The 27,545-nt window shown below is 47.4% G+C and overlaps 1 protein-coding gene and 1 long non-coding RNA gene across 2 annotated transcripts; both read right to left on the bottom strand.

The window, feature by feature from the left end:
• Window positions 1-14,494: 14,494 nt before the first annotated feature.
• LOC142813888 (uncharacterized) lies at window positions 14,495-15,434 on the bottom strand. Its single transcript, XR_012894716.1, has 2 exons — window positions 14,903-15,434; window positions 14,495-14,643 (listed from the first exon to the last, which is right to left on the bottom strand). It is a non-coding gene; the product is annotated as an uncharacterized LOC142813888 (long non-coding RNA).
• A 3,241-nt stretch (window positions 15,435-18,675) lies between these two features.
• LOC142814342 (gamma-aminobutyric acid receptor subunit pi-like) lies at window positions 18,676-20,400 on the bottom strand. Its single transcript, XM_075893027.1, has 3 exons — window positions 20,382-20,400; window positions 19,609-19,904; window positions 18,676-18,921 (listed from the first exon to the last, which is right to left on the bottom strand). The coding sequence occupies exons 1-3, from the start codon at window positions 20,398-20,400 to the stop codon at window positions 18,676-18,678; spliced, it is 561 nt and encodes a 186-aa protein (XP_075749142.1).
• Window positions 20,401-27,545: the final 7,145 nt, after the last annotated feature.

The raw sequence follows: 27,545 nt of genomic DNA on the forward strand, positions 1-27,545 counted from the left end.
CATCCGTAAGCTCAAGCTGCGACATGTTAACAGTCGACGGCGTTATGAGGCGCTAAAATAGCCAGATCAAACTAACGTTATTTACCGAGCTACGTGGTGCGTGGGCCGAAAAGTACTTCGTTCATGAGAACCACGACCTATGAAATAAAATAAAACCTAATAGATTCGAAACAATGTCGTGTATTTTAATTTCGAGATCAGAAGGCCTCGATTTTCATGAAGCTAACGGACCAATCTATCGCGAGAAAAACTGAGAAACCGGTACAAGGGACACCACTTGGCGCCGCTGCGCTCCTGCGGGTGATGGTACGCAAATGCCGGTGCCTACTTTCAATCCAGTGCACCGTCAACGTCACCCAAGCAGCTGTTCTTGTTTATCAATAGATGGCGCCACGTTGCGTGTATGCCCGTTCTACGAGTTACGAGCGGGTCTCTTTAAAAATACCGGTTTAGATGTCGGAGGAAGCGGCACGTGCTGATGGCCATCTTTGGTCTTCGTTCATAGAAAAGCGGGGGTTCTGTGGTTTATAACAATAAATGTTTGGGTTTTACGTCCCAAAGCCACGATACGATTATGAGAAACGCCACAGTAGAGGGCGCCAGAGCTTTCGACCAGCCGGGGTTCTTTAACGTGCATATAAATTAAATGTAAGTACTCGGGCCCCAAGCGTTTCCGCCTCCATCGAAAATGTGGCCGCCGCGACCGGACTTCTATCCCGCGAGGTCGACGGTCTGCGGACCCGCAATTGTGGTCTATAATGTTTACCATGCTTGACTGTTGACTTTAAGGTCTCAGGATCGAATGCCGGCTGCGGAGGCCGGATTTCGGAGGAAGCCGAGTGCTGGAGGCCCGTCTACTTAGGTGCACGTTATAAAATCCCGAAAAGGCGGAAGCACAGGGGCCCTTCACTATGATGTCTTTCATAATCCTATCATGGTTTCGGGTCACGTGAAACCCCAGCAATTAATATATTGCGGTACGCAGTCTATGACTGGGCAATATTCCACGCATTCTTAGCTCTCGTCACCTTGTGCAAGCTGTAGCAACTCAGTCTGTAAGAAACGCCATCCCAATAGTAAATACATCATAAGATCAAAGTCTTAAAAATGCGCTTTTTAAAATATTGTGAATGAGATAAACGGTGAGAGCGCTTGCGTTTACAATAGATACACACTTACACACAGCCGACGCATAAAACAGTATGACGAAAGAGATACTTTCGTTTAAATCACCAACTTTCCTATTCTGGACATTTTTTTTTTCCTTTCCACTCTGCGGACTACCGACCCTGTCACACTAAACTTATCTCCGCGTTCTTCCCAGCAGCGCTTAGGACCAGCGAACCGGCCCGATCCGCTGTCAAAGCGACAAGGGCTCCCAGAAACCCATACGTGCACGTTCAAACACACTCCGCATCCGATTAAATAGTCACCGTATATCACCTCAGGAACTTGAACTCCACTCACAGCGGCAAAATTTTGGCTGCCACTGGTTGAGGTTCCCAAAGTGCCGTTCCATGTGAGCCAACGAGTAACGTTCAGAACGGCTATCATTCGGCGTTAGCGGCGGGTGTGGACATCGCGAATCGCGCCGGAAGATCGACAGCAAACTTGAGCTACGCGGCTGCCCAGCGGCTACACGTGCACTAGCCGTGGCAACATCTGTATGCAACGCAACTCACCTCACCCGTTGCAAGACCACTGCAGTTTTCGTCGCGAATACTGTTTTGTTTCCACTGCTCGGTACAGTGCCGCCGCCACGATCCTTCCAAGAACCACGTGAAGATACGACGAAGACGGGCATGCGTCATTGTCTCAGCATCAGTCTATCTCACTTATCGCTTTGGACGTCGACTCTCCGGCCCCCCAAAGATGCCCTCTGTAACTAATCGCCGGTTCTCATACTTTCCATAAGCAATGGCACAGTGAAATGTCTCTTGTGAAGTCCGCTTACACGCACCTGCAGTGTTTGCCAGGAACAGACTCGTTTTGTAGGCTAATTGGAAGATGAATCAAACGAATTATCCAGAGGCAGGAGCGTGGTAAGTTGGGCCACTTGGTAATAGTTCATGGGTGATTCCACGAGCGTCCTTGTAGCTATTTGGAGTTCTCTGTTGCGCAGGAGGGTTTTGCTATGGTTAACTACAACGTGACAACTGAGACTAGGACGATAAGACAGGCACACAAAGCACCGTGTTTTCTTCTTATCGTACTCGTCTCGGTTATTGCGATGTGTCTCACCATGTATCCTCATCTTACCCAAATTTTTACTATAATTTGTTCACTAGATTGCGACGGATTGATTGTTTGAGTGACTCTGATTGATCAATCAAGCTATCATGGCGGGTATGCGCACCTTGATGTGCACCCTTTCCGAGCAGAAGATAAGCAAGTGAGGTACGGGAGAATTTTTCTTTTTTTCGCGAACTATATATATATATATATATATATATATATATATATATATATATATATATATATATATATATATATATATATATATATATATATATATATATATATATATATATATATATATATATATATATATATATATATATATATATATATATATATGTTCTTGGAGACTGATTCCGTTTCAATATTTTTCCTATATATACCTTGCACACTTCCCTCTCAGGTGTCTCGCACTATCCACTGTGTTTTATTCCGAACGCGACCCCAGTAAATTATTTCGACCACACGAGATTCTTCACGTAGTGTGCATGACATCGCGTATTACACAAGGCTCATGCCTGTCGCTCCCATCGGAAACGCGACCACCCTGGCCGGGTTAGAGCCCGCGCCTAGCCATTGTTAGTTAATAATGAAGACAGAGAACAGGTCGACCGCAATAACTGTCTAGATTACCACTAGGTTTGGCTTGATAATTATTCTTGGAGTACAAGGTGCCAAAACCACCATATGATTATGAGAGACGCCGTAGTGGAGGGCTCCGGAAATTTCGACCACGTGGGATTGTTTAACGTCCACCTAAATCTAAGCACACGAGCCTCAAACATTTTCGCCTCCTTCAAACCTGAGCGACCGCCTGTAGACTGTGTGTGCTCCCCGAGTGTGCTCGTGATTGTGTGTACCTTCTGATCTTTCTGCAACCTCTTTTCTCCCCTTTATCCCTTCCCCAGTGCAGGGTAGCAAACCGGATGTGCGTCTGGTTAACCTCCCTGCCTTTCCTTGCATCTTTATCTCTCTCTCTCTCTCGAAAATGCGGCCGTCGCGGTCGGCATTCGATCCCGCGACCTGCGGGCCAGCAGCCGAGTGCCTTAGCCACTGGACCACCGTGGCAACTTTGCATTGAATCGAACGAGAAAATTTTCATACAATGAGCACAAAAGGTCGTATATACGGCTCTGCCCTCATGTTCACAATAACGCCTTAACGTTAAAAAAATTCTGTACCAGAACATTTCAGCCATTCAGGATACGAAACATATCACTAGCAAAGCCGCTCTTACGAGCGAGAGAAGTTGTGTGAACTCGGCCTCGAGGTTCGTATTCGCAATAACATCTTGCGCTAGTAAATTGCCTGAAAGAATATTCCAGTCAGTCGCGGTATACGAGACGCATCAGTAGCAAAACCGGCTGACTAATAGAAAAAAATGCAATTACGAAAGAAAATATTTGCGAATTTGGCCGCTAACCCTTTCTATAAACGGCAAACACGCATAGTGTTACAACCTCGAACAGGCTCTCATCTGACTGCGGCACAGGCTTCTTGTTTGCGACAGCGATTAAAGACGGTAAACACGGATCGAGAGGCCCGCCGGCGCCCTCCATGTTTTCTCAGCCATGCCTGCTTCTTGTACAGCTACAGACGTCATCTGCGGTTCTTGGTTGCTGTTAACAAAAGTCACCCTGGCTTAGCACGTGTTTACGCAAACGAGTAAGGATACTATACTCGTCTGCACCAGTTCGTAGACCTCTTTAGAACCAGACAACAACAGACAACAACTGTTCGCGACCACAAATGTCACAAAAGGCTCTGTCAGCCATTTCGATACGAAAAGAGAATGACTTCGTGAAAGCCACTCGGTAAAGACTTGTCACGCTGCTGCCAAGATGTCTGCATTAGGACAGAAAAAAAAACAGAAACAAACGAAATAATGAGCAAAACAAAACGTGCCGCAAGAGACTTCAGTCGAATGAAATATCTGGCAAGCACAGTTCTGACCGGCCTAAGCTTGTACTGTGCTGAACCACGTTGTCTATTTTATCTGCGCACAACATATTTGCGCCTCAAGACTGATACGTAATAAAGTACTGATTGTATTGTATAGTTTACTTATAGCGGAATGTTAGCTGTACGATACATGTGAAAGCGAATAGCATTAGATTGACGAGTGCATGCCCTGTGAAATTCTTGCTTTCAAAGAGAGAGAGAGAGAGAAAAAACTTTATTTGCGCATAACGCGGATCATTCCAAAAGGTCGGGCCCAGGCCTATTCCAGGGCTCCGCTGGCCATCATCTGTACCAGTTGAACCAGCCTGCGCTGATCAGCAACAGCCGAGCTGGACAGTAGTGCCTCCCAGTGTTCCTCTGTGTTATTCATGTTGTGGTGTTCTTCACTGTGATGTGTACACTCCCACGTGATGTGAAACAGAGTTGGTGTGGCCCCACACTACGGACATATATCTCTGTATACTGTCGGGTAGAATACATGTAGCCTGTGTAAGTTCGCGTATGTGCTTGTTTGGATTCTGCGTAATGCCACCGATTCCATTGCTGTGAGGTTCTTATGCAGGGATGGATACAGTTTTCTATTGTCCCTGTAATAAATACTGAAGAATTGTACCATAGTTGGGGTCTAGGGGCGTTGGATCCTCTATTGCAGTGTGCAAGGAAGCTCGGTGATTTGTGAAGCCTCGAGCCGCCTCATCCACAAACTCGTTCCCGGTGACGCTCTCGAGCCCTGGCGCCCAAACAATGGTTTGGGCATATTCAATTCGAAAGTGTTTATGACCTTTGGTCAGAATTTGGAAGGCCTTAATACATATTCTACCTTTTTCGGAATACCTACATGCAGCCTTCGAATCCGTGATTAATGTCAGTGGGGCTTTTCGCTCCCTGCCCTCCTTGATTGCCAGCGCGATCACTATGCTTTCAAACAAATTCGGACGAAAATTACGCCAGAATGAACGCACTTGTTAGAGTCACGCATAAGGGAAACTTGAAGCCGTCATAGAAGTGTTTCGTGAATTAAATTCCACGCTGACACACACATATTGCATTTAGGTTTACTTTTATTTATAAGTATGCGAGAATCGGGAAGATTGCGACACTTTTCACAATGATACTGTCACGGGGGTGAGATGTCGTGTGACAATATATTTAGTTTTATTTACCTTGAAGGCAGAACGGGGTTTGCTGGATTATAAAGCAAGTCTGAACAAGCTACAAAAATTCTGTGAATCAATGGTTCCTACCAGCCCTGGTGCAGCTATAAAAATATTTTATAATACCTAAAATACGTCCTCACTCCACATCCCTCTGTCGGTCAAGTGAGCCCTATATATAGTTCAACGGTCCAAACGTCTACAGCAATCATTATGAGCCGACAGTTCAATGACAGACTTTAAACAGGATTGCACACTTGTTCCCTCGATAGCAGGAAAGTAGCCAGATTTTTTTTTTAGGACTGAAGCTTTTTAGGCCGTATGGCCTTCCCTCTTCTGTAGTCGTAGTAGTATGCAGTCACCTCTATAGTACTTGAGTTGCTAAGTACATGGCGTTGTGTGTATATGTCATTGGGAAATATATAACTACATGGCGTTAGTGGTTGTCACAGCATATCCCCGGAGTGGATGATGATGAGTGGGGCGAAGCGTTCATGCGCACGGATGAACACACGAACGGCCAGACGCTTCGCCACACTCATGAACGTTCACTCCGTGAATATGCTACGGTTTCGGGGGGGGGGGGGGGGGGGGGGGAGGGTAACTACCTTTTATGAGTTGACTTTTTACTATACGTACAAAGTCAACTAAATATATATATATATATATATATATATATATATATATATATATATATATATATATATATATATATATATATATATATATATATATATGCCTCTGAAAACTTCCTGTAAGCACGCTTGATTGAACCATACTTCTTGAACCAACACTGTATGTAGCACATCCTAAAGATCAGACGTGTTGTAGCTCGGGCAAATTGTCACTCCATGAACATAGCTCGTATTAGCGCTACATGTATAAAAAGGATAAGGTGTTTCCCGCGATCAAGGAATGTCTTGTACCCCTTGAAGTCACTGCAACGTTCCCCAAGGGGGCTCTATCCAGGTTTTGGATATCCGCTTGTTTTTCTTTAAAATGCACACATGTTGGTGGTATGAGCCACGAGCGAATAAGCCTATTCTTTCTTTTGTATCGACGCATTTAGAGGCATAGCGGCGTTTCTAAAATGCCCTGACGATCCTCTATTCTGGAGCCACAATATGGTGTCCAGTTTCAAGACTCAAAGCAAGCGTACGTCTCACAGAAACAGGGTATACCCTGCTTCTTTAAAGCGCTTGGTTTGATTGATATGTGGGGGTTTAACGTCCCAAAACCACCATATAATTATGAGAGACGCCGTAGTGGAGGGCTCCGGAAATTTCGACCACCTGGTGTTCTTTAACGTGCACCCAAATCTGAGCACGCGGGCCTACAACATTTCCGCCTCCATCGGAAATGCAGCCGCCACAGCCGGGATTCGATCCCGCGACCTGCGGGTCAGCAGCCGAGTACCTTAGCCCCTAGACCACCGCGGCGTGGCAAGACGCTTGGTTTGAGAACTGAATGATAGAACTGAATATGTATAGTTTTGTTACAGGTCTTTGTTGCCGAACGCATTCTGGTATATTCACGCAAAGAAAACAGGCAAGAAGACTTGGAATGTTCGCGAACCAAGATAGGTGTGATCCCGTATATGCATATTATTTCCCATAACTTGAAGGAGGTGACCGAGGTCGCTAACGTACTCGTTGTTTTGTCAGCCCCCAAAAAACTAGGGGAGCTTCGCAAGTTGACCTGCCCAAAAATGTCGCTCACACTGCCTGGGATAAAAAACAACAGGTTATGTTTGTTCATTTTCAGTGTTGTTTGGTGTACAAGTTTGTTTGTTTTTATTATCGTGCGGGAAATGCTACATAAGGCATACTAAGCGATGTCTGAATGACAGAATACGTGAACACAGCTACAACGCGAGGAACAGACTTCGCGCGGGAGGCTTTCTATAGCAGCGCAAAACAAAAGGGGTGGGGTTGCTCCCTTAATGCGCACCGCTGTATTGTTATCGGTCGGTCGTAATCAGCTGACACGAAGCCGAATCTTAGCAGATATGAGAAACTTGTGCCAGTTCTTCATCAATTGCTTCGACGGAAAAGAAAATGATGTATACTGGTAAGAGATCACGTGAAGATGAGCTGTACATCTTTTTTGCTCATGACTAAGATGGGTGCGAGTGGCACAAAATAACCAGTTGCAAGTTTAGCGCCTACCTTTTTTTTTACGCCTTGTCGTGTTCCCTTCTTATATGTACGGGCAGCGATAATACAAGCTGAGTACATCGTAAAGAGGCCCGCAGTGGCTCAGCGTTCCGGGTTACTGGGGCAAATAATTCACGAATAGCAGGCACACGTCGAAGGAGTGACAACTGTTCATCTCACCTCGCGCGACTTTTGCACTACGACCCGGGGATGCAGTTCGCACTCCATAGCCGGAGTTCGCACTCCATGCCGGGGTTGATGGCGGCGGCGGTGCTCCCGGTTTGGTTCAGACGCCGCCAGTCACGCATCCCGAGACGGAAGACCCCCTGATGCCCCACGAAAAAGCGACGCACATTCCTCGGATTGAAAAGAGGAACCTCCCCCCCCCCCCCCACCCCCAAAAAGGAAAAGGAGGGACGGGGCATCTTGGCTTCGGAATAAGCGCAGAGCACGTAGGGCAGCGGGTGTGGCGAAATGGCCCTACCCTCCTCCGATGCGACCCCTCTCTCTGCGGAGCCCGTAACCATATCATGAACCGAGGCGCCACGTTGCAGACACTGGATTACCCATGCAACCCCACAATACCCGTGCATAAGTTTCAAATACATGGTAGGAGTGTTAAACACCCTTCTCCTCAACCCTCAACCCTGGCAACGCCAGCGCTGTTTGACTTGCGAGGCTTGTCGCGAAGCTTTCTCTCGTAAACCCTTATCATCTTCTTCGAAATCGAAATGATGTGATATCATGCACGCAGTTGAGAACGTTCACACCTACAAAGCAGGCTTAAGCTTTTTTTTTGCCATTTATAGGAAGTAGTTCAACCTCCCTTAAGCAATCAGCAGCACTCAGCCGGCAACTTCCGCGTTTAGCCTGGAGCAACAATGAAACAGCTTCAAATAAAGGGAAGTGGTGTATTTTAGAATCCTCCCAGTGTAGCGAGTATTTTATCGTACTAATTTTCGCACCACCGAATATATATCTGTTTAAAATGCGAAATAAAAATATTACTTGCTCTTAAGGCCAGCAAAGCTTATACCCTCGAAGCTGCTTTGCCAGTCACTGCACCAGTCTTATTGCAGGGGTAAAATTCACAGTTTCGCGTCCCATCCTGAAGTCAATTGTCACAATCCTTGTTGCCCAAAGTTCTGTGGTCAAGCCCGAATTTCATCTTTGAAGAAGGACGCTGTTCATGCGTGCTTGCCGAAAAAAAAAACGGTACTGGCGTTTGTAAAGCGTTACAATTGAGATATTGATACGCAACCGCCGGCACAGCCTGTCTGGAAGAAAGAGAAAGACGACGTTGGTGGCTGGTTGTTGATGAACTGTCGCCATCTTGTTCGCCGAGCACAGTGCATCGTATTTAACTTATTAAATACGTTACCCGTAACATTATTGGTGGAGGTGCTGGGTAGGAGGCCCATAGCGTGCCGGCGGAGCCCAGTGATTGCGGCAGTGGCGAGCAATATGACCAACACGTCGGCAGTTGAAGCATATGGGCTTGTCGTCCAGTATACGCCATTCGGACAAATTGCGCTGTCGAGAGTAGTTGGAACCATATCGAGGAGCGGATGGACGACGATAAAAAGGCTCGGCAGAGTAGACTGGTTGAATGGGGTGTAGGCCGACATTCGATAATTCTTGACGAACGACGGCTTGTATCAGTGAGATTGTGGTCGGTGAAGGATCAGGCGTTGGAAATGGAGTAGCTACTGGTTGGGCTGCCTCGACCTCACGACGAATGATGCGGGTGAGGTTGTCACATCGGGGAACTTGGCGGACGGAGTCATCACACGAGGAAGTAGCAGCTGTGTTCGGCAGGCGCGTGATGCCGTGGGTGACGCGGCGGGCTTTAGCCTGTTCTAGACGGCGGCATTCTGTCAGGATCGTGTCGATGGTCGTGACATTATTAAAAACCAGCAGGTTGAAGGCATCATCAGCAATCCCTTTGAGGACATGGTTAACTTTTTCGTCTTCTGACATGCGCTGATCGACCTTGCTACAAAGCGCCAAGACGTCAAGAATGTATGACACGTACGATTCAGTAGACGTCTGGGCGCGAGTGGCGAGAGTCTTCTTGGCAGCGAGCTGACGACCAGATGAATCGCCGAAAAGATCACGGATCTTCGATTTGAAAAGATCCCAACTTGTGATTTCGGCTTCGTTGGTTTCGAACCATGTCCGCGGCGTGCCGTCGAGGTAGAACACAACATTGGCCAGCATGAGCGTCGGATCCCAGCGGTGGGTAGCACTGACTCGCTCGTACCGGTGCAGCCAGGAGTCAACGTCGATGGTGCCGTCAGCGGAGAAAGTTCCAGGATCCCGCAGGGGTGGCAGGGTGACGTAGGTTGTTGACTCGAATCGAGAGACCGGTGGGGATGAGGCACTGGCAGTTGAAGTAGCCGAAGAGTCCCCGGTGTTGCGACCGCTGCGCGTCTCCATCGAGGTACGGGAGTCGTCCACCTCCACCAATAATGTTACGGGTAACGTATTTAATAAGTTAAATACGATGCACTGTGCTCGGCGAACAAGATGGCGACAGTTCATCAACAACCAGCCACCACTTCAACCTACCCAAGCCACTTCTGACCACCAATCGTCCTCAACATTTGATTTTGGTTCCCCTATGCCGACCACATCCTCTGATCCTGCCGCACCTCTGACGAGACCGCGCTACGCCCGCTCGCCATCCCCTGCTCGCCGTCAAGCTCGTTCGCCCCCACAACGCCGTCCTGCCTCTCCGACCTATTCGCAGCGCCCCCGACCGGAAAACTAGGCAGTGCAGCTTCTGGAGGTGAAGCTGCATTGACGACGACCTCTGCAAGAAATCCTCGTGTGACATTACCGACCACCCGGAATCTGTTGAACGTTACTTTAGACAATGTACCTGTGCGCGCGTTGATCGATACTGGCGCGCATGTGTCCATAATGAGTGCTGCTCTTCGTCGCCGCCTAAAGAAAGTTGTCACACCCGCCTTGAACCAAGCCGTTCGAGTCGCCGACGGGGGAACTGCCGCGATTATCGGCATGTGCTCCGCCCGTGTGACTATCGCCGATAGAAGCACTGCTGTTCTTTTCACCGTTATAGAAAACTGTCCTCATGAAGTAATTCTAGGCATGGATTTTCTCACCGCTCACTCGGCCCTTATAGATTGTTCAGCCGGCTGTCTTGACCTTGAAATGCCTCTACTTTCTGATCTGACCAACCCACCCCAAAGTCGCCTTTGCTGCATTGATTTCGCACGCCTTCCGCCTAACTGTGTCACACATATCGACCTCTTCTCTACACCACCTGTACCTGACGGTGAATACATGGTGGCACCAATTCATGCCGTGATGCTTACGCATGGCGTCGCTGTTCCGCACACCATTTTGACAATCGTTGAAAACCGCACATGCCTTCCTATTGTCAATTTCGCCCTCACAGCCCAAATTCTTCCACAAGGTATCTCCCTGGCCGAAATTACTGCTCTACAAGACCATACGGTTGAACCTTTCAGAGTGGATGATTGCTGCACCTCAGACAATGAACCAACTCTATCACGTTCATCGGGCGTCGACGTTGACCACATGGTACCATCAGACCTCGCTCCTGATCAAGCGGAAGCCCTTCGTCACGTCCTAGAGTCCTATAGTGACATTTTCGACTTCGCCAGCACGGCTTTAAGCCGAACGAGTGTTGTTACTCACCGCATCAATACTGGTGACGCGAGTCCCATTCACCGACGTCCATACCGTGTTTCCGCGTCCGAGCACACCGTCATACAACGGGAAGTCGAAAAGATGCTTGCAAAAGACATAATCGAACCCTCTTGTAGCCCCTGGGCTTCTCCTGTCGTCCTGATCAGAAAGAAGGATGGAACATGGCGCTTTTGTGTAGATTATAGGCATCTCAACAAAATTACGAAGAAAGATGTTTATCCATTGCCTAGAATCGACGATGCCTTAGACTGCCTTTACGGTGCTACGTATTTTTCCACTATCGACCTTCGATCTGGCTATTGGCAGATCGCTGTGGATGAGATGGACCGTGAGAAGACCGCATTCGTCACTCCTGACGGACTTTATCACTTCAAAGTTATGCCCTTTGGTCTCTGTAATGCGCCGGCCACATTTGAAAGAATGATGGACTCGTTGCTCCAAGGGTTTAAATGGTCAACCTGCTTATGCTATCTAGACGACGTTATCGTTTTCTCGCCCACATTCGACTCCCATCTCAAGCGTTTATCGGCGATTCTTGAAGTTTTTCGTCGAGCCGGACTTCAACTGAACTCGTCGAAATGCCACTTTGCTCGTCGTCAAATAACCGTACTTGGCCACATCGTCGATGCCGCAGGAGTCCGCCCGGATCCCGAGAAAATTCGCGCCGTCACGAACTTTCCTGTTCCGAAGTCAACAAAGGACGTTCGCAGTTTTGTGGGCTTGTGCTCCTACTTTCGACGGTTTGTTAAGGACTTCGCCATCATTGCACGCCCACTCACAAACCTCCTGAAGAAGGACACCCCGTTTTTCTGGGGCGCTGATCAAGCCTCATCTTTTTCCCAGCTCACGACGCTCCTTACAACACCGCCGATTTTAGCCCATTTCGATCCATCAGCTCCAACCGAGGTTCGCACTGACGCTAGTGGGCATGGCATCGGAGCAATGCTAATGCAACATCAACGCGGACATGACCGTGTTATAGCATATGCAAGCCGCCTGCTATCTACAGCCGAGCGCAACTATTCAATCACGGAACGTGAGTGTCTCGCTCTCGTGTGGGCAGTCGCCAAGTTTCGCCCATACTTATACGGGCGTCCATTCCGGGTAGTTACCGACCATCACGCGCTCTGCTGGCTGGCCCCACTCAAGGATCCCACAGGACGCCTCGCTCGTTGGTCCCTACGATTACAAGAATACACGTTCACCGTAACGTACAAAACAGGGCGGTCACACCAAGATGCTGATTGCTTATCACGCTACCCTGTGGAAGAGGCTGCCCATACTGACACCTTACCAGACCTTCTGTCTGTGACGCAGCTACTCAACCTTGGCCACGAACAACGCCTGGATGCTTCACTGCGAACCATCATTAGCAAGCTTGAGTCAAGGCCTCGCGACGCATCTCTACAAATGTTCTTGGTAAAAGACGGCATCCTGTATCGCCGTAACCTCGATCCATATGGCCATGACTTGCTCCCCGTCATACCAGCACATCTTCGTGCGACTGTTCTCAACCAACTTCATGACGCTCCTTTGGCGGGCCACTTGGGCGTCTCTCGCACATACGACCGTGTACGTCGTCGTTTCTTTTGGCCTGGTCTTGCCCGCTCTGTTCGACGCTACGTCGCCGCTTGTGAACCCTGCCAGCGCCGCAAAAAGCCATCTTCGCTACCAGCTGGATTCCTTCAGCCGATCGACATTCCCTTTGAACCTTTTTTTCGAGTTGGCCTCGACCTGCTTGGCCCATTCCCGATCTCCAGCTCAGGCAACAAATGGATCGCTGTCGCCACTGACTATGCGACACGGTACGCTATCACACGAGCACTTCCGACGAGTTGCGCAACCGATGTGGCGGACTTTCTGGTATATGATATTATTTTAGTACACGGAGCTCCACGCCAACTTCTCACTGACCGGGGCCGCACCTTCCTATCAGCTGTCGTTGAAGAAATCCTGCGCTCTTGCTCGGCCAAGCACAAGTTTGCCACTTCGTACCATCCGCAAACGAACGGTCTTACGGAGCGCCTCAACCGCACCATAACCGACATGCTTTCCAAATACGTAGCGGCCGACCACCAGGACTGGGACGTTCATTTGCCATTTGTGACGTTCGCATATAATTCGTCACGTCACGACACTGCCGGCTATTCACCATTCTATCTTCTATACGGCCGAGAACCCGCCCTACCATTTGACACCTTGCTGCCCTCGGTCACGGAGTATGCCGGCGAAGCCATCGCGCGAGCCGACCACGCACGCCAACTTGCCCGCAGCCGCCTGCAGGCTTCACAGGAGCACCAAAGACAGCTCTACGATTCCCATCATCGAAACGTGCACTTTTCACCGGGTTCCCTTGTCCTCCTCTGGTCCCCCACTCGGCGTGTAGGGCTTTCTGAAAAACTGCTGTCACGCTACACTGGACCATACCGCGTCGTTCGCCAGGTGACTGACGTTACATACGAGATCGTGCCAGCCGATTCAACGTCATCATCGTCACCTTCGAGTGACATCGTTCACATAGCCCGACTCAAGCCCTATCACCCTCCTTCTACCGCATCCGAGTTGCTCAAGCACCGAGACGGTGCTTCTACCGCCGGGGGGTTATGATACGCAACCGCCGGCACAGCCTGTCTGGAAGAAAGAGAAAGACGACGTTGGTGGCTGGTTGTTGATGAACTGTCGCCATCTTGTTCGCCGAGCACAGTGCATCGTATTTAACTTATTAAATACGTTACCCGTAACAATATCATAAACTCACTTTCGACACGTGAAAAAAGCGATTTTCTCAATCCGCCGAAAACGGCGGCCATTACAGACATGCAATCGCTGTGTCAGCACCTTCCCGTGAATAGTTGGCTAACGTGCCGATTGGCTAACTGTCCCATTCCTTCGACTGCCCCAAATTTACCGACTCTCAGCTGCGCTCCAAGGGAGTGTTCACTTTCTTCTTGCATCGCGATAGTTCCGTGCCGTTCTTCTTCGAGTTATGGCGCATATAATTACACGTTTTCTGTATACTAAGCCTTGAAGTATACCAAGAGTTCATGAAACAGGATGCCAAGACGCGCGTACGTACAGCAAGTTATGCCCGAGTCCCGCTTAACCGGCTGATTGCACTGCCTCCGGAATCGACCTGTGTTCTTCCGCAAGAAATTGATTGAACAGACGCTGTCTGAAATTTATGAATTCATGATCATATCCTAGTTTGATAATGTAAAACCAGTCCCAAAAATTAGTATTAACGAACCAACGCGGCCACAACCAGAGAGACAAAAGACAGAACGCTTTACGTCAATAAAGTATTTATTACTCTTACCAAGTCGCGGATTTGATCCCAACCGCGGCGGTCGCGTTTAGATGAAGGCGAAGTGCTAGAAGTACTGTGTGACGTCACTGTTCGGTAAAGAACAGCAGGTGGTCAAATTCCTGGAGACCTTCACCACTGCCCCGCCGCGGTGGTCTAGTGGCTAAGGTACTCGGCTGCTGACCCGCAGGTCACGGGATCAAATCCCGGCTGTGGCGGCTGCATTTCCGATGGAGGCGGAAATGTTGTAGGCCCGTGTGCTCAGATTTGGCTGCACGTCAAAGAACCCCAGGTGGTCGAAATTTCCGGAGCCCTCCACTAAGGCGTCTCTCATAATCATATGGTGGTTTTGGGACGTTAAACCCCATATATCTATCATATCAATCAACCTTCACCACAGCGTTCCTCACAATAATATTGTGCTTTTGGAACATAAAAACCCTAACGATTACACTATGAATGGCTCTTGAAACCATGCATGTGTTCCAGCAAAAGTATGAAGTCGTTGGAAGCCACGAACTTGACAAAAGTGATGGGCAGTCACTATGCGAACACAGCACAGGTCGCACAGTTCAGGCAATCGAAGGAGCCTGACGCCACACAGGAGCAGACCTGCGTCGCACAGATACTTTTTTCATTAGTTTCTGGCCGACTTTCGTGTCGCGTGGCACCCACGCTTCTGAGGTGGCGCTGCACCATCGTGAAACGGCGCAGTGAACTCACGAAACAAGAGTGGCAACGAATCGTGTGGTGTTTTCTACATCTTATCAGGTTGCGAAAAAAATTAACAAGAACCACGAATAAAATTAAAAGAACGTATACAGGACGTCGTATGTCCGCAAGAGATCAAAATGTATACCCGAACAAGACTGCAGCCACAGTTTATAGACTACAGACTTCCTAACTCCAGCCTCTACAAACAAGTCGATACCAGGATCGACATGCAGAACACAGCTGTCATCTTTCATCTCGCTGCGAACACTTCTCTATGTCTGGCTTTAGATGATGTCTGCAAGTGAAACCTTATTATAAAGACATCAGCAAACATCACTTAAGTGATGACCAGTACGCGTTTGAAAGATGGTGAGGTTGAATTTACATCATCACCATCATCATCATTATCATCATCATCATCATCAGCCTGACTACGTCCACTGCAGGACAAAGGCCTCTCCCACTTTCCTTCAGTCAACTCGGTCCTGTGCTTCCTGCTGCCAATTTATACCCGCAAACTTCTTAATCTCGTCTGCCCACCTAACCTTCTGTCTCCCCCTAACCCGCTTGCCTTCTCTAGGAATCCAGTTAGTTACCCATAATCACCAGCGGTTATTCTGTCTACGTGCTACATGCCCGGCCCTTGTCCATTTCCTCTTCTCTATTTACACTATGATATCCTTAATCCCGGTTTGTTCTTTAATCCACTCTGCTCTCTTCTTGTCTCCTAAGGTTACACCTACCATTTTTTCCATTGCTCGCTGCGTCGTCCTCAATTTAAGCTGAACCCTCTTTGTAAGTATCCAGGTTTTTTCTCTGTAGCTAAGTACCGGCAAGATGCAGCTATTACATACCTTCCTCTTGAGGGATAGTGGCAATCTACCTGTCATGATTTGAGATTGCTTGCCAACTGTGCTTCCCCATTTTTATTCTTCTAATCTCGTGGTTCGGCTCCGTGATTGTTACCTGTCCTAAGTAGACATAGTCTTTTACAACTTCAAGTGCGCTATTACTTATCTCAAAGCGCTGTTCTCTTCCCAGGTTGTTGTACATTACTTTCATTTCCTGCAGATTAATTTTAAGACCTACCTTCCTGCTCTCCTTGTCTAACTACCTGATGAGTTGCAATTCGTCCCCTCAGTTACTCAGCAATGCGATGTCATCGGCGAAGCGCAGGTTACTAAGGTACTTTCCAATAACTCTTATGCCTAACTGTTCCCAGTTTGGGCCTCTGAAAACCTCCTGCAAGCATGCGGTAAATAGCATTGGGGAGATTCTATCCCTCTGCCTTACACCCTTCTTGATTGGTATTCTGTTGCTTTCTTTATGAAGCAATATGGTAGCAGTTTATCCCCTGCAGATTTCTTCCAGGGTGTTTATATATGCTTCGTCGACGCCCTGATTCCGCAGTGTCTGCACGACTGCTGATATTTCTACTGAATCAAACGCCTTCTTGTAATCTATGAAGGCTATGTATAGTTGGCTATATTCTGACCATTTCTCTATTACCGGATTGATAGCATGAATGTGGTCGATTGTTGAGTTGCTTGTTCGATATCCTGCTTGTTTCTTTGGTTGATTGAATTGTAATGTTGTCTTAATTCTGTTAGCAATTACCTTTGTAAATAGCTTGTATACTACGGAGAGCCAGCTGATCGGCCTGTAATTTTTAAGTCCTTGTCATCTTTTTTATTATGTATTAGGATGATATTAGCATTCTTCCAAGATTCTGATACTCTTCCCGTCAGGAGACACCTCATAAACAGGGTCGCTTGTTTTTCTAACACAATCTGTCCTCCATCTTTCAGCCGATCTGGTGTTACCTGAACCTCACCAGCAGCTTTGCCTCTCTGCATGCTCTCCAAGGCTTTTCTGACTTCTATCACTACTGGTGGGTTGTCATCTGGGTTACAGCTAGTTCTTATATTAAGGTCGTGGATGTACAGATCTCCGTCAACCTCCTCTGCTAATTTTACTATCCTATCAATATTGGTAATAACTTTGCCTTCCTTGTCCCTTAGTGCATACATTTGGATTTTGCCTATATCCCAAGTTTTCTCTGCACTGCTTTGACGCTTCCTCCGTTCTTGAGAGCGTGTTTAATTCTCTCCATGTTATACCTTCTTACATCGGATAACTTAGGCTTATTAATCAACTTCGAAAGCTCTACCGACTCTATTTTGTCTGTTGTACATGATGCTTTTGTGCTTCGACGCTTCTTAATGAGATTATTTGTTTCCTGGGACAGCTTGCCAGTGTCCTGTCTGACTACAGTACTTCCAACTTCCACTGCACACTCCGTAATGATATTCGTCAGATTATCATTCATTGCGTCGACGCTGAGGGTGTTTTTCTCGATAAGAGCCGAGTACCTGTTCTGAAGCGAGACTCTGAATTCCTGTAGTTTCTCTCTAAGAAGTGCTAGCTTGTTAATTGGCTTCTTGCATATCAGTTTCTGTCGTTCCTTCTTCAAGTCTAGGCGTATTCGGGATCGTACTAATCTATCTATGGTCGCTGCATCGTACCTTGCCAAGCACTTCCACATCCTGCACGATGCCTGGGTCTGCACTCATTATAAAGTCTATTTCATTCTTATTTTCGCCATTAGGGCTCCTCCATGTCCACTTACGGTTCCCTCGCTTCGGTAGAAGGTATTCAAAATCCATAAATTATTGCGTTCTGCGAATTCTACTAGTAGCTCTCCTCTGGCGTTTCTAGTACCGATGCCATAATCTCCTACTGCCTGGTCTCCAGCCTGCTTCTTCCCTACCTTTGTATTAAAGTCTCCCATCAGTATAGTATACTGTGTATTCATTTTACTCATTGCCGATTCCACGTCTTCATAGAAGCGTTCAACTGGCGCGTCGTCATGGCTGGACGTAGTCGCATAAGCCTGTACCACCTTCACCTTGTATCTCCTATTGAGTTTTAATTACGATACCTACCACCCTTTCATTAATGCTATAGTATTCATCTATGTTGCCAGCTATGTTCGTGTGGATAAGGAACCCCACTCCCAGTTCTCTTTTGTCAAAGGACGTGCCCGTTCTGTAGCGCTGTAGAGGCCTCATCTGTCCTACTACCCTCACTGATTCCTATTACATCCCATTTAATGCCCTCTAGCTTCACGAATAATACAGCTAGACTTGCCTCACTATATAAGGTTCTAGCGTTAAACGTTGCCAAGTTCAGGTTCCAAGGCATTTACATATCTAGCTAAACGAAGACAACCTATAAGAAGCCATCCGCATTTCATAAACGTTTTTTTTTTCGTTCTAACAATAACCGTACAGAAAAAAAACACGCATCTCCAAAATCGTATCGCCTAGAAAAACGAAGAAGCCTTGTGGATTACTCGCTTAATTGTTCAGATTAGAAAACAATCATGAGACTTAGTGTGGCTACACAGCGTCCGAGACAATGTGCGGGGATGATGCGCCATACGGTGTCAGCGAGACGCGGCCAGATAATAGCCCCAGTAGAAGACTGTGACGAACGGGAATCCGAAGACGAAGACAATCCAGGCGCGACGATCGTGTCGCGCCTCGTCCAGCCCGACGTCCGGCGGTGTCTGAGTGCCGGCCTCGTGTGTGAGTCGGTAACCATCGGCCACGTACACCTGGTCAGAAAAGCGGCTCCAGTCGTCTACGGCGGCGTCCTCGGCCAGTTTCTGCACGCTCCACGTCCGCTGGTTCTGCGTCAAGGAACAAAATTGGCGGTGCCTTACTATAGGCAGTGTCTAGTACACAAACACGTAGAAGGAAACACGAACAGAAGGGATAGCCATGACAAGTTGAGTGAGCCTGTACATGTATATGGTCCGTGTGTATATGGTCATGTATATGGTCCGTATGCTGCACCGACACACACAAGAGACAAGGCTATAGTCGATGCATATCAAGTGTAAATGTATAAAAAAGCTGGTTGACTTGGAAGAAATTTCTTATGGAAAGTTTCTCAGCGCACACACAACATGTTCTCAAGAAAAGAAGACAAACAAGCGCCGAGTCTTGTGTGACGCTTGTTTAGCACCGAAATAAACTAACACGCAAGATCCCTGAAGCATCTCACATGAAGATGTGTGCAGAAAAGTGCGTAAACCAGCCATCTGCTGTACCAACTCGAATAGAGTTAACCTTTTAAGAGGGCTTTTTTTTTTCGCTGCACGCTGAAAATACTATTTTGCCTCAAAATGTTTTGGCTGGTTGCTTGCGAATCTCTGTGTTATCTTGCACATGCGCTCTTGAGCTCTATACAAGACAACGAAGCTCTCGAGAGATCTAGATAACCCGCCTTACTCAATGCCTTCGGGTCTGTAAGGTAGTTTTCAATATATAAATAAATAAATAAATAACGTCAGGAGACAACGAGGCGCTCAGACCGCGTTGCAGACGATCAGGTAGTCGAAGAAGGCGCCGAGCACAAATCCCAGGCAGAGCAGGAGCCAGACGTCCATGGCAGTGAGCAGGTCGTGTCCTTGCAGCATCGCCTTGAACTGCGTCGTGTGCAGCGTCAGACCAGCCAGGGCGGCGCAGGGCAGGAACAGGCCACCGCCCGGTAACCACAGGCGCGCCCAGGCAACGGGCACCAACATGGCCGACGGTAGCCAGGTGCTCAGCAGGTGCGGCCACGGGTTGCGACCGAACGCGAACTGCAACAACAGGTAACGCTGGCGGCCTGCGCTAGCAGGGACATCAAGGAGACCGTAAGTCGACAGGGTATAGAGTTAGATATCTTACAGGAAAATAAGGCAGTGCAACGAAAAATCGCTAGCAATTCAGATTTATTTCTTTTCGATTTTAACATTCATTGTGGCTGCTCGCTATACACCATGATTCGGCACGTAATATTGTTCAACTGTAAATCTATAATTACGTTTAGCAGGCGTCAAAAGTGCCAAATGTTTGGAGAATTATCACACTTTTGACGCCCATTTAGGCCTGGGAGAACTGTGAATTTCGGAGTAGTTTGTGAGTGTGATCAGCCGAACTGCAGGTGCAGTACATGTTGTTCAAGCGTTTCAGGACAGGCCGAAAAAAGAAACTATGGTTGCCTGCCGAATTAAGCCTCATAAATATTGCGCTTTTTCTTGTGCCTCGCGGTATCTAAATTCCGAAGTAAAATGTACTTAAAGTGCAGACACCCGCACAGTACCTTTCTCCGAGACCACCATTGTCCTTTTCTCCATTTGTTAACCATATGCCTTAATATAAAAACCAATAAACTTAATCAAATAGAATGGGTATGTACACTTTTCTTCAATACGTCTCGTTTTCATCAGAGGCCACAACAGTGATTCGTAACAATGTTCAAGTTAGCTGTCCTCACCTAGGCCTTTCGACGAACTCGAAGGCATCTTTTATTAATTACGCGTGTGGCCAGGCTGGCAAATGCAAACGCGTACGGAATTTTCGCTCTGCGAAAGCTGCATGTAAGGACTGTATCTTCCATAACCTGAGGTACGGAATGTCAGGCGCGTAAAAAAAAAAACACCTGCCCAGAAGTTGAGGCACGAAATACACTAGCTCGAAGAACGACCTCAAAAGTTTTTGGCAAATTCTGTCCATCAGTGGAATGCTGCGTCGCGAGCATGAGAATTTAAACGTAAACGCAAGTGGGCTAGTATGTTGAGCTGAAAAATACGGAGAAATAATACAGCCGCCAGCTGCTGCTCAATCGCACTGCCGTGATTCGTGTGCTTTCGACACATTACTCTTATTGCCGACGCTATGCTCCAGAGACCCTCACCTGCGATTGAATCGAGTGTCTGCTCGCTCGTGTTCAGAGTGATGGTGTGTAAGCGCGCACCGCGCAACCAGAGCACGTTTTCCTCGCCAGTCTTGAACGCGCTGATCCAATGCAGCTGCGCCGTGGATTCCGTGTGACCCTCTGTGGGAAGCGCAAAAGTAATCGTAACGTGCACACCAAGAAGGTTGACACGGCCGCCTGAACCGGCCACATAGGTCAAGATAATTCCACATATACTGAACGGCAAGTGAACCCCCGTCATTTAAAGCTTAACATTAAGCATTTATGAGAATAAGCACCGCCCCCTGTCTACCTCTCACTAGTTGTGGCACTTCAGCACGTCATTTTAAACTCCTCATTTTTCTCAATAATGATGTGGAATATTCGAAATCCTTCTGCCTATGCGCAAATATCCTCAACGATCCCTTTGTACAGCGACATCTCCACTTTCACATAGTGGGTGCCAGGAAGGAACCAGGATTGAGAAATAACGCCAGCCCACCAGTAACAGAAATTTCAACATTTATAATGCAGAAGATTTGCCATAAAATACGAACAATAGATCTCCAAGAAGTTTGAACCCGCACCCAAAAACTTTAAGTTGAAGCCTGAGGTAATAAATAACATGTGCCATATACATTTGAGCAATCCTGACAGCCTAGCAGTGCAAACGTAGAGCTCTGTCACAACCCACGCCTCGTGAGTTCTTGGCGTAACTGTAAATTGCTTTTTGTGCACAGCATAAGAAAGAAAATCGAAGAGAAAAGAAGAACGTTAGCTTAACGCCGCGCAATAGGCGGTTGAAATTTTGACAGCTACAGGCGCCTTGCCAGCAATCATGACTTGGACATCAGTTTGGTACGCCGAAAAACAACTGCAACGTTACAAAATGGTGACTATAGTCCCCATATAAGTTCTGTCTCCCCAGTGGTGTGCAATGTAGAAGTGAGATGTTTCATCACTCACAACTGAACAAGATGAGCAACTCACGCAACTTGATCCTGAACGGACAACGCTGTGTGTCCAAGGGATAGAGGTCCAAGTTTATGGCACAAGACACCCTGAACACATACCTGTTGGGTCGAGATGAGAGTAGAGGTCACAAAATTACGATGCATATAGACATCTGCTGCATCATGTTAAAGAGCATAGTGTTCAGTGCATAATTCCTAAAATTTGGATGAGTCGTAAAACGACACTTTGGATGTAACTTTGAATTTATCTCTCAGTTATTTCTAATTCTATAGACTGATCTATAGACTGATATAGACGTACGATTGCAATACGAGTTTGGTTAAAATCGCTAAATAGTGGGACATTCCTAGTTGTCTGTGATGCAATATTCACGTCGCCATGTCATCTCAACACATGCCTGAACACACACGCCTAATTAACAAGTTGCCTGAAGCAGTGCACTACTCGGGCGGTGCTTTCCACTCCGAGTCTCATACGATAAAGCATTGTTTGCTGCAGTAGCGTACTGAGTTTTCCAAGAAACTAAGCCCCCAACGTTTCATTCTGATATCTTCACACGAAGAGTGATTTCATTAACGCGGAACCCTTTTTCACTACTTCACGAGCTCGCTGAGTGTTATTGTGACGGAGTTTCCCACATCGTATACGCGCACCAAAATCAAACACGGATCGAAGGCCAAAAGAAACCAGGATGATCTGCCGCTGGTGTTCATTCATGACGATTTCTCCCTTTTTCCTACTTGTGCTCGTCTGCTGTTCGACAGATGCACTGAAGTATACGACGTACGCATCTTCAAAACAATCATCGCAAACATGCAGTTTCTCAATTGATGTACTTTATACGTCTTTGAATAATTGTTCCACACTGGTACAGCGACCCAAATCTTTGGCTATTGTGCGCGAGCGCCAACTCTTATGTGCGTCAGCGCCATACGACGGAGTCAAGTTGTAAAACAGGACGAGAGTAAGCGCGCTTAGCTGGGCCTATCTTCTGCTTGGCTGTTCCTCCGTGAGAACGTCGCTCTGCGTCAACTCACTTTAGACGATCCACATTTGTCAGCTTATCTCATGCACGGTGGTGTGCGACGTATCTGCGGATTTTATTATCTGGGTTGCTTGCCGATATTCGGAATAAAAGATACGGGCAAGACGCGCAGCCTGTTCGTCTAAAGTGAGTTAATGCAGGGCGACGTTTTCACGAAGGAACAGCCAAGCAGACGATGGGCCCAGCTGAGCGCGCTTCCTGGGCATGCGCTTACTCTTGCCCTGTTTGCAACTTGGCTCCATCGTATACGGCGGTGACGCGCAGAAAAGTCGGCACTCACGCACAATAGCTAAAGATTTGGGCGGCTGTACGCGGGTGCACGGGAGCCCCGCGTTACGTCTTTGAACAAACTGCTTTCCAACATGGCCTCCGCGATCAATTGCGGCGGCGCGCAGCCGGAACTAATCGCGAAGGCTAGGGTTCAACGAGGTACCTGCGAGTGTCCGCAATGGTGCCGTCCTCGGAAACCCGAGTGATGCGCGAGGCATCGTCAGCTGTGGCGGCCAGCAGACGCACCTCGCTCGCGTCCAGGAATGCCAGTCGTGGAGTCCAGATGGCGTCCTCGAGGTAGGCGGGCAGCGCCACGAAGCTGTTCTTCTTGAAGAAGGTCAGGTTGAGCCGCGGGTCGTGCCACCTCAGCCGTACCAGAGAAAGTAGGCCAAATTCCTGGGCAGGAAAGGTTGCAGTGCCCACTCATGTTACCACGCTGTCAAATCTCGTATCTCCCTATACATTTGTGTTTGCTGAGTGAGTGAGTGAGTGAGTGAGTGAGTGAGTGAGTGAGTGAGTGAGTGAGTGAGTGAGCGAAAATACTATGAAAGGGGAAGGGCTGGAGGAGAAAGAGGGAGGTGACTAGCACCAAGTCACAGCATGCGTCCCACACCTATTCACGTGGCATAACATCAGTGTACCAGTCGTGGTAGGCCTCCGCAATCTCTTTACCCACCTCAATACTCGGCCTTGGAGGGTGGTATCGGAGATGCGCAGATCGGTTTCCCACAACTCCCCACTAATCACTAATATGAAGGTGCAGGCGGAAAATTTTGGTAGAAAGTGCACGTGATACGCTGACGGGACTTTCTTTAACTGCGAGCTTGATCTGCCACATGAGTGTATGCTTAAATATAACCGAAGGACCCGCCACGGTGGTCTAGTGGCTAAGGTAATCAGCTGCTGACCAGCAGGTGGTGCGATTGAATCCCGGCCGAGTCGGCCGCATTTTCAGTGAGACGAAAATGCTTGAGGCCAAGAGAGAGAGAGAAAGAAGGAATGTAGGAAAGGTAGGGAGGTTAGCTAGACTATGCGACCAGTTTGCTACCCTACACACGAGGAGGGGGAGGGGGGAGTAAAAGAGAGAGAGAGAAGGATAGACACATGTCACATGACACACACAATACCGAGTTTCGCAGGCGGTCCCTCAATGAAGTTGCTGACAAGTATCTCAGGAGGGCTCGTGTGGCTTTCTGTGCTGATGTGCTGCGCGACCAGGCTCCCAATGTGCTTAGGTTTAGCTGTACGCTAAAGAACCCCAGGTGGTAGAAATTGCAGGAGCCTTCCACTACAGCGTCTTTCATAATTATATGATGGTTTTGGAATGTTAAACCCCAACAAATATTATTTAAATATAACCGCATAGAACGAGACCTACACGCAAGAAGTGCAGTGGTGGCTTGACGAAATTGCCGTTCATAGGCCAGCGGCCTACTGCTTGTTCAATGTGCCGCAATATCTTGCCAGCCCATGAAGTCCGAACGAAGTTGCCCTATCGAAGTCCGAATCCGAACGAAGTTGCCCTATAGTTATTAGGCAAAGTCACACGTGTTGAGTGCTTTCTGGAGCTGTTCGCTATTTCGTAACGCTTCCCCGTGTAAGATCTCAAAATACTTGCGTGAGAATACACTTAGCCACTTTAACTTCATGAAACACTCGCGGATTCGCAGAAGTATCAGCGAATATCACTCGAATGGAGCACCTAACCAACACATATGAAAGTTGCATGCGCCTTCACTGATGCTACAGGAAGTCCATAGAACAACAAGAGGGGTCAGGTCAAATTCTACATCAAAATGTTACCTTTATCGCGAAATCTCTAGACAAGAATATTTTCACAAAACTGAACTGACACACACTGTTAGAAAAAAAAAAGCAACGATGTAGAGGTAGAACATCTTGAATTTGTTGGCAACATCACAACGTTGAAGCGAAAAACTTCTTTGTGAGCGTCGACATTGGCTGGTTCAACTGCGTATTCATCTCTTGCAAATCATTATTCCAAATTACAGATAATGATGGCAGTCATAATACAGCTGCACGTGATCTATTCACGAAATAGCAGAGATCAGGAAGCTGAACTGTAGACACTTCCCTCCCCTTGTGTTTGCTCCTACAGTCCCTGTATTCGCTAAAATTTGCAGGCACGTGTTGTCTTCTATATGGGCAGTTATGTATCGCAGGTCAAGTCCGCGACTCTTTGCGTCCTTTTAGGCAAGTCACGCCATATTACTATGCCACAGCACTTGGATGTGAAAGTTCAACTCCAGACGAAAGCATTGTCGTTCTCGGGTATCTCGATTGGGCCTAAAGGAACGCAGCCTCGAGAAGTCATTTGTGATGCCACCGTCAAAAGGCGCTAAAAGGTTCTTTTAATCATTCGAGGGTACCTGGTCCTCCAACCTTAATGTCAACCTGTGAAACACTTCGTTAGGGAAATCTGCGATTCGCAGGTGACGGATGGAGCGTCATCATTATCATCTCTGCGGTACACTGTCGAAGATTCAGCTGAGGGGCCATATACCAATTTAGCCCTCTCAAAAGTTCTGCCGTTGGATCGTTTGCTACCTGCAAGCAATAATAACGAAAGAAACTGCATGCAATGCACTAGTAACATCAACGAGCTATCACAAACCTCGTGCCTCACCATGTTGTTCATGCCCACAAATTTATTACGAATTTATACAATAACATTTTTTCAACGTGCGCAAGAAAGGTTTTTCGCCAGTGTCGCCAGCACCACTACTATTCTGAGAAGAAGGTTCTTTGACGCGCAAAGCTCGCGTGTCTTGCGAAAGGGAAGCTGACGGATTTCTTTTTCTCCAGTCGTCATTACTGAGCTACTGTCGCTACGTGACCATGCGAGCCGTCCCCAAGAGAAATGAGAACGGCTGAACGACGCCCTGACGTGATGACTTTGGGGATCGCAGCCTTCTTGCGGGATGCCTGTTCTATTTCCGACCAACAGTTGGTTTCGTAACACACACGCACACAGCCTCGAACTGTGTTCCACATCGCACACCACCCACTCGATGATCCCGCTAAGCGCGATCGCCAAGGAACTTTTCGGCTTCCCATCCGTCATCATTTCCCTCAACGTGGCCACGCAAAAAAAAGTAAACTGTGATGACTTCTACTGTTGCCTTTCAGGCGACACACACGACTCGTTATAGTAAGTTCGTTTCTAAGAACGTTGCGCTGCAGCCGGACACTCCGTGCTCATACTTCCAATGTCCCACCATTTCTTGTGCCATCTCTTGCGACACCTTTCATCTTCCAGCGATTTCATGCATATAGCATCCCGATCGATAGCAGCCTCGACAGCCTTCTATTTATAGATAGGTCAACAGACAGCTGTTGAAAGTCAGTGGTAATGCTGAATAGAGTTTCGAAGATTGTGCAGTAGTTTGTTGCACGATAATCTGTTAAAAATGAAAATCTTACTACAATTAACATGCTACTAGACAGGTTCTAGAGCTGTTGCACGAGAAGGTTCCTTATGATTCCTTTAGTGATAATTATTTGCCACTCGAACAACAAACAAGACCAACAAAGCCAGGCTTCCACAAGTTGCCAAGGGCTTCAAACAAGAAACAAGTACATGTTTTTTTAAGGCTGTAGACCAACAAGCACAGAACCTTCCTAAGGAGTGAAAATTCTCTACAAACAATCCGAGAGGCGGGAATACTTGTGTAGCGGCTCACCGACAACAAAGACAGACGACACATTTGCGTAATTAAAAAAAAATCTTTTTTACAAGGAAGATGCACTCAGCTTTCGAGTTACCCTAGTTAAAAATCTGTAAAACCTTACACAAGGAACAAAGAACCTTAAATCATGTTCCGTATTGATAGCTTGCGCGTGACGACAAGGCTAAAGTACCGGTACTTAAAAATGGCGACATTGATAACGTCATAGCGGCATGATAATGTGCTGATTAACCTGCCTGAATGTGATAACAATGCCGTTGAAACGTTCGCTACCTGCAAGCAATAATAACGAAAGAAACTGCATGCAATGCACTAGTAACATCAACGAGCTATCACAAACCTCGTGCCTCACCATGTTGTCCCTTGAGCATGGCTTTTTCGGTGAAACCAGTGGAAGTCATTCACTGTTATGATGGTTGGTTGCAGTATATGTTCACAACACGCGCCGTCTCAATTCATGTAATCAGCGAGAGTATTTTCACCTTTTCTGCTAGAGTAATATTTGCAGGAGCTATAGACATCTTGAGCTATGTTAAATCTAGATCCAAGCGTACTTGCAGGATAACATCC

The sequence above is a fragment of the Rhipicephalus microplus genome, chromosome 4, assembly GCF_043290135.1.
Source record: "Rhipicephalus microplus isolate Deutch F79 chromosome 4, USDA_Rmic, whole genome shotgun sequence".
Lineage (NCBI taxonomy): Eukaryota > Metazoa > Arthropoda > Arachnida > Ixodida > Ixodidae > Rhipicephalus > Rhipicephalus microplus.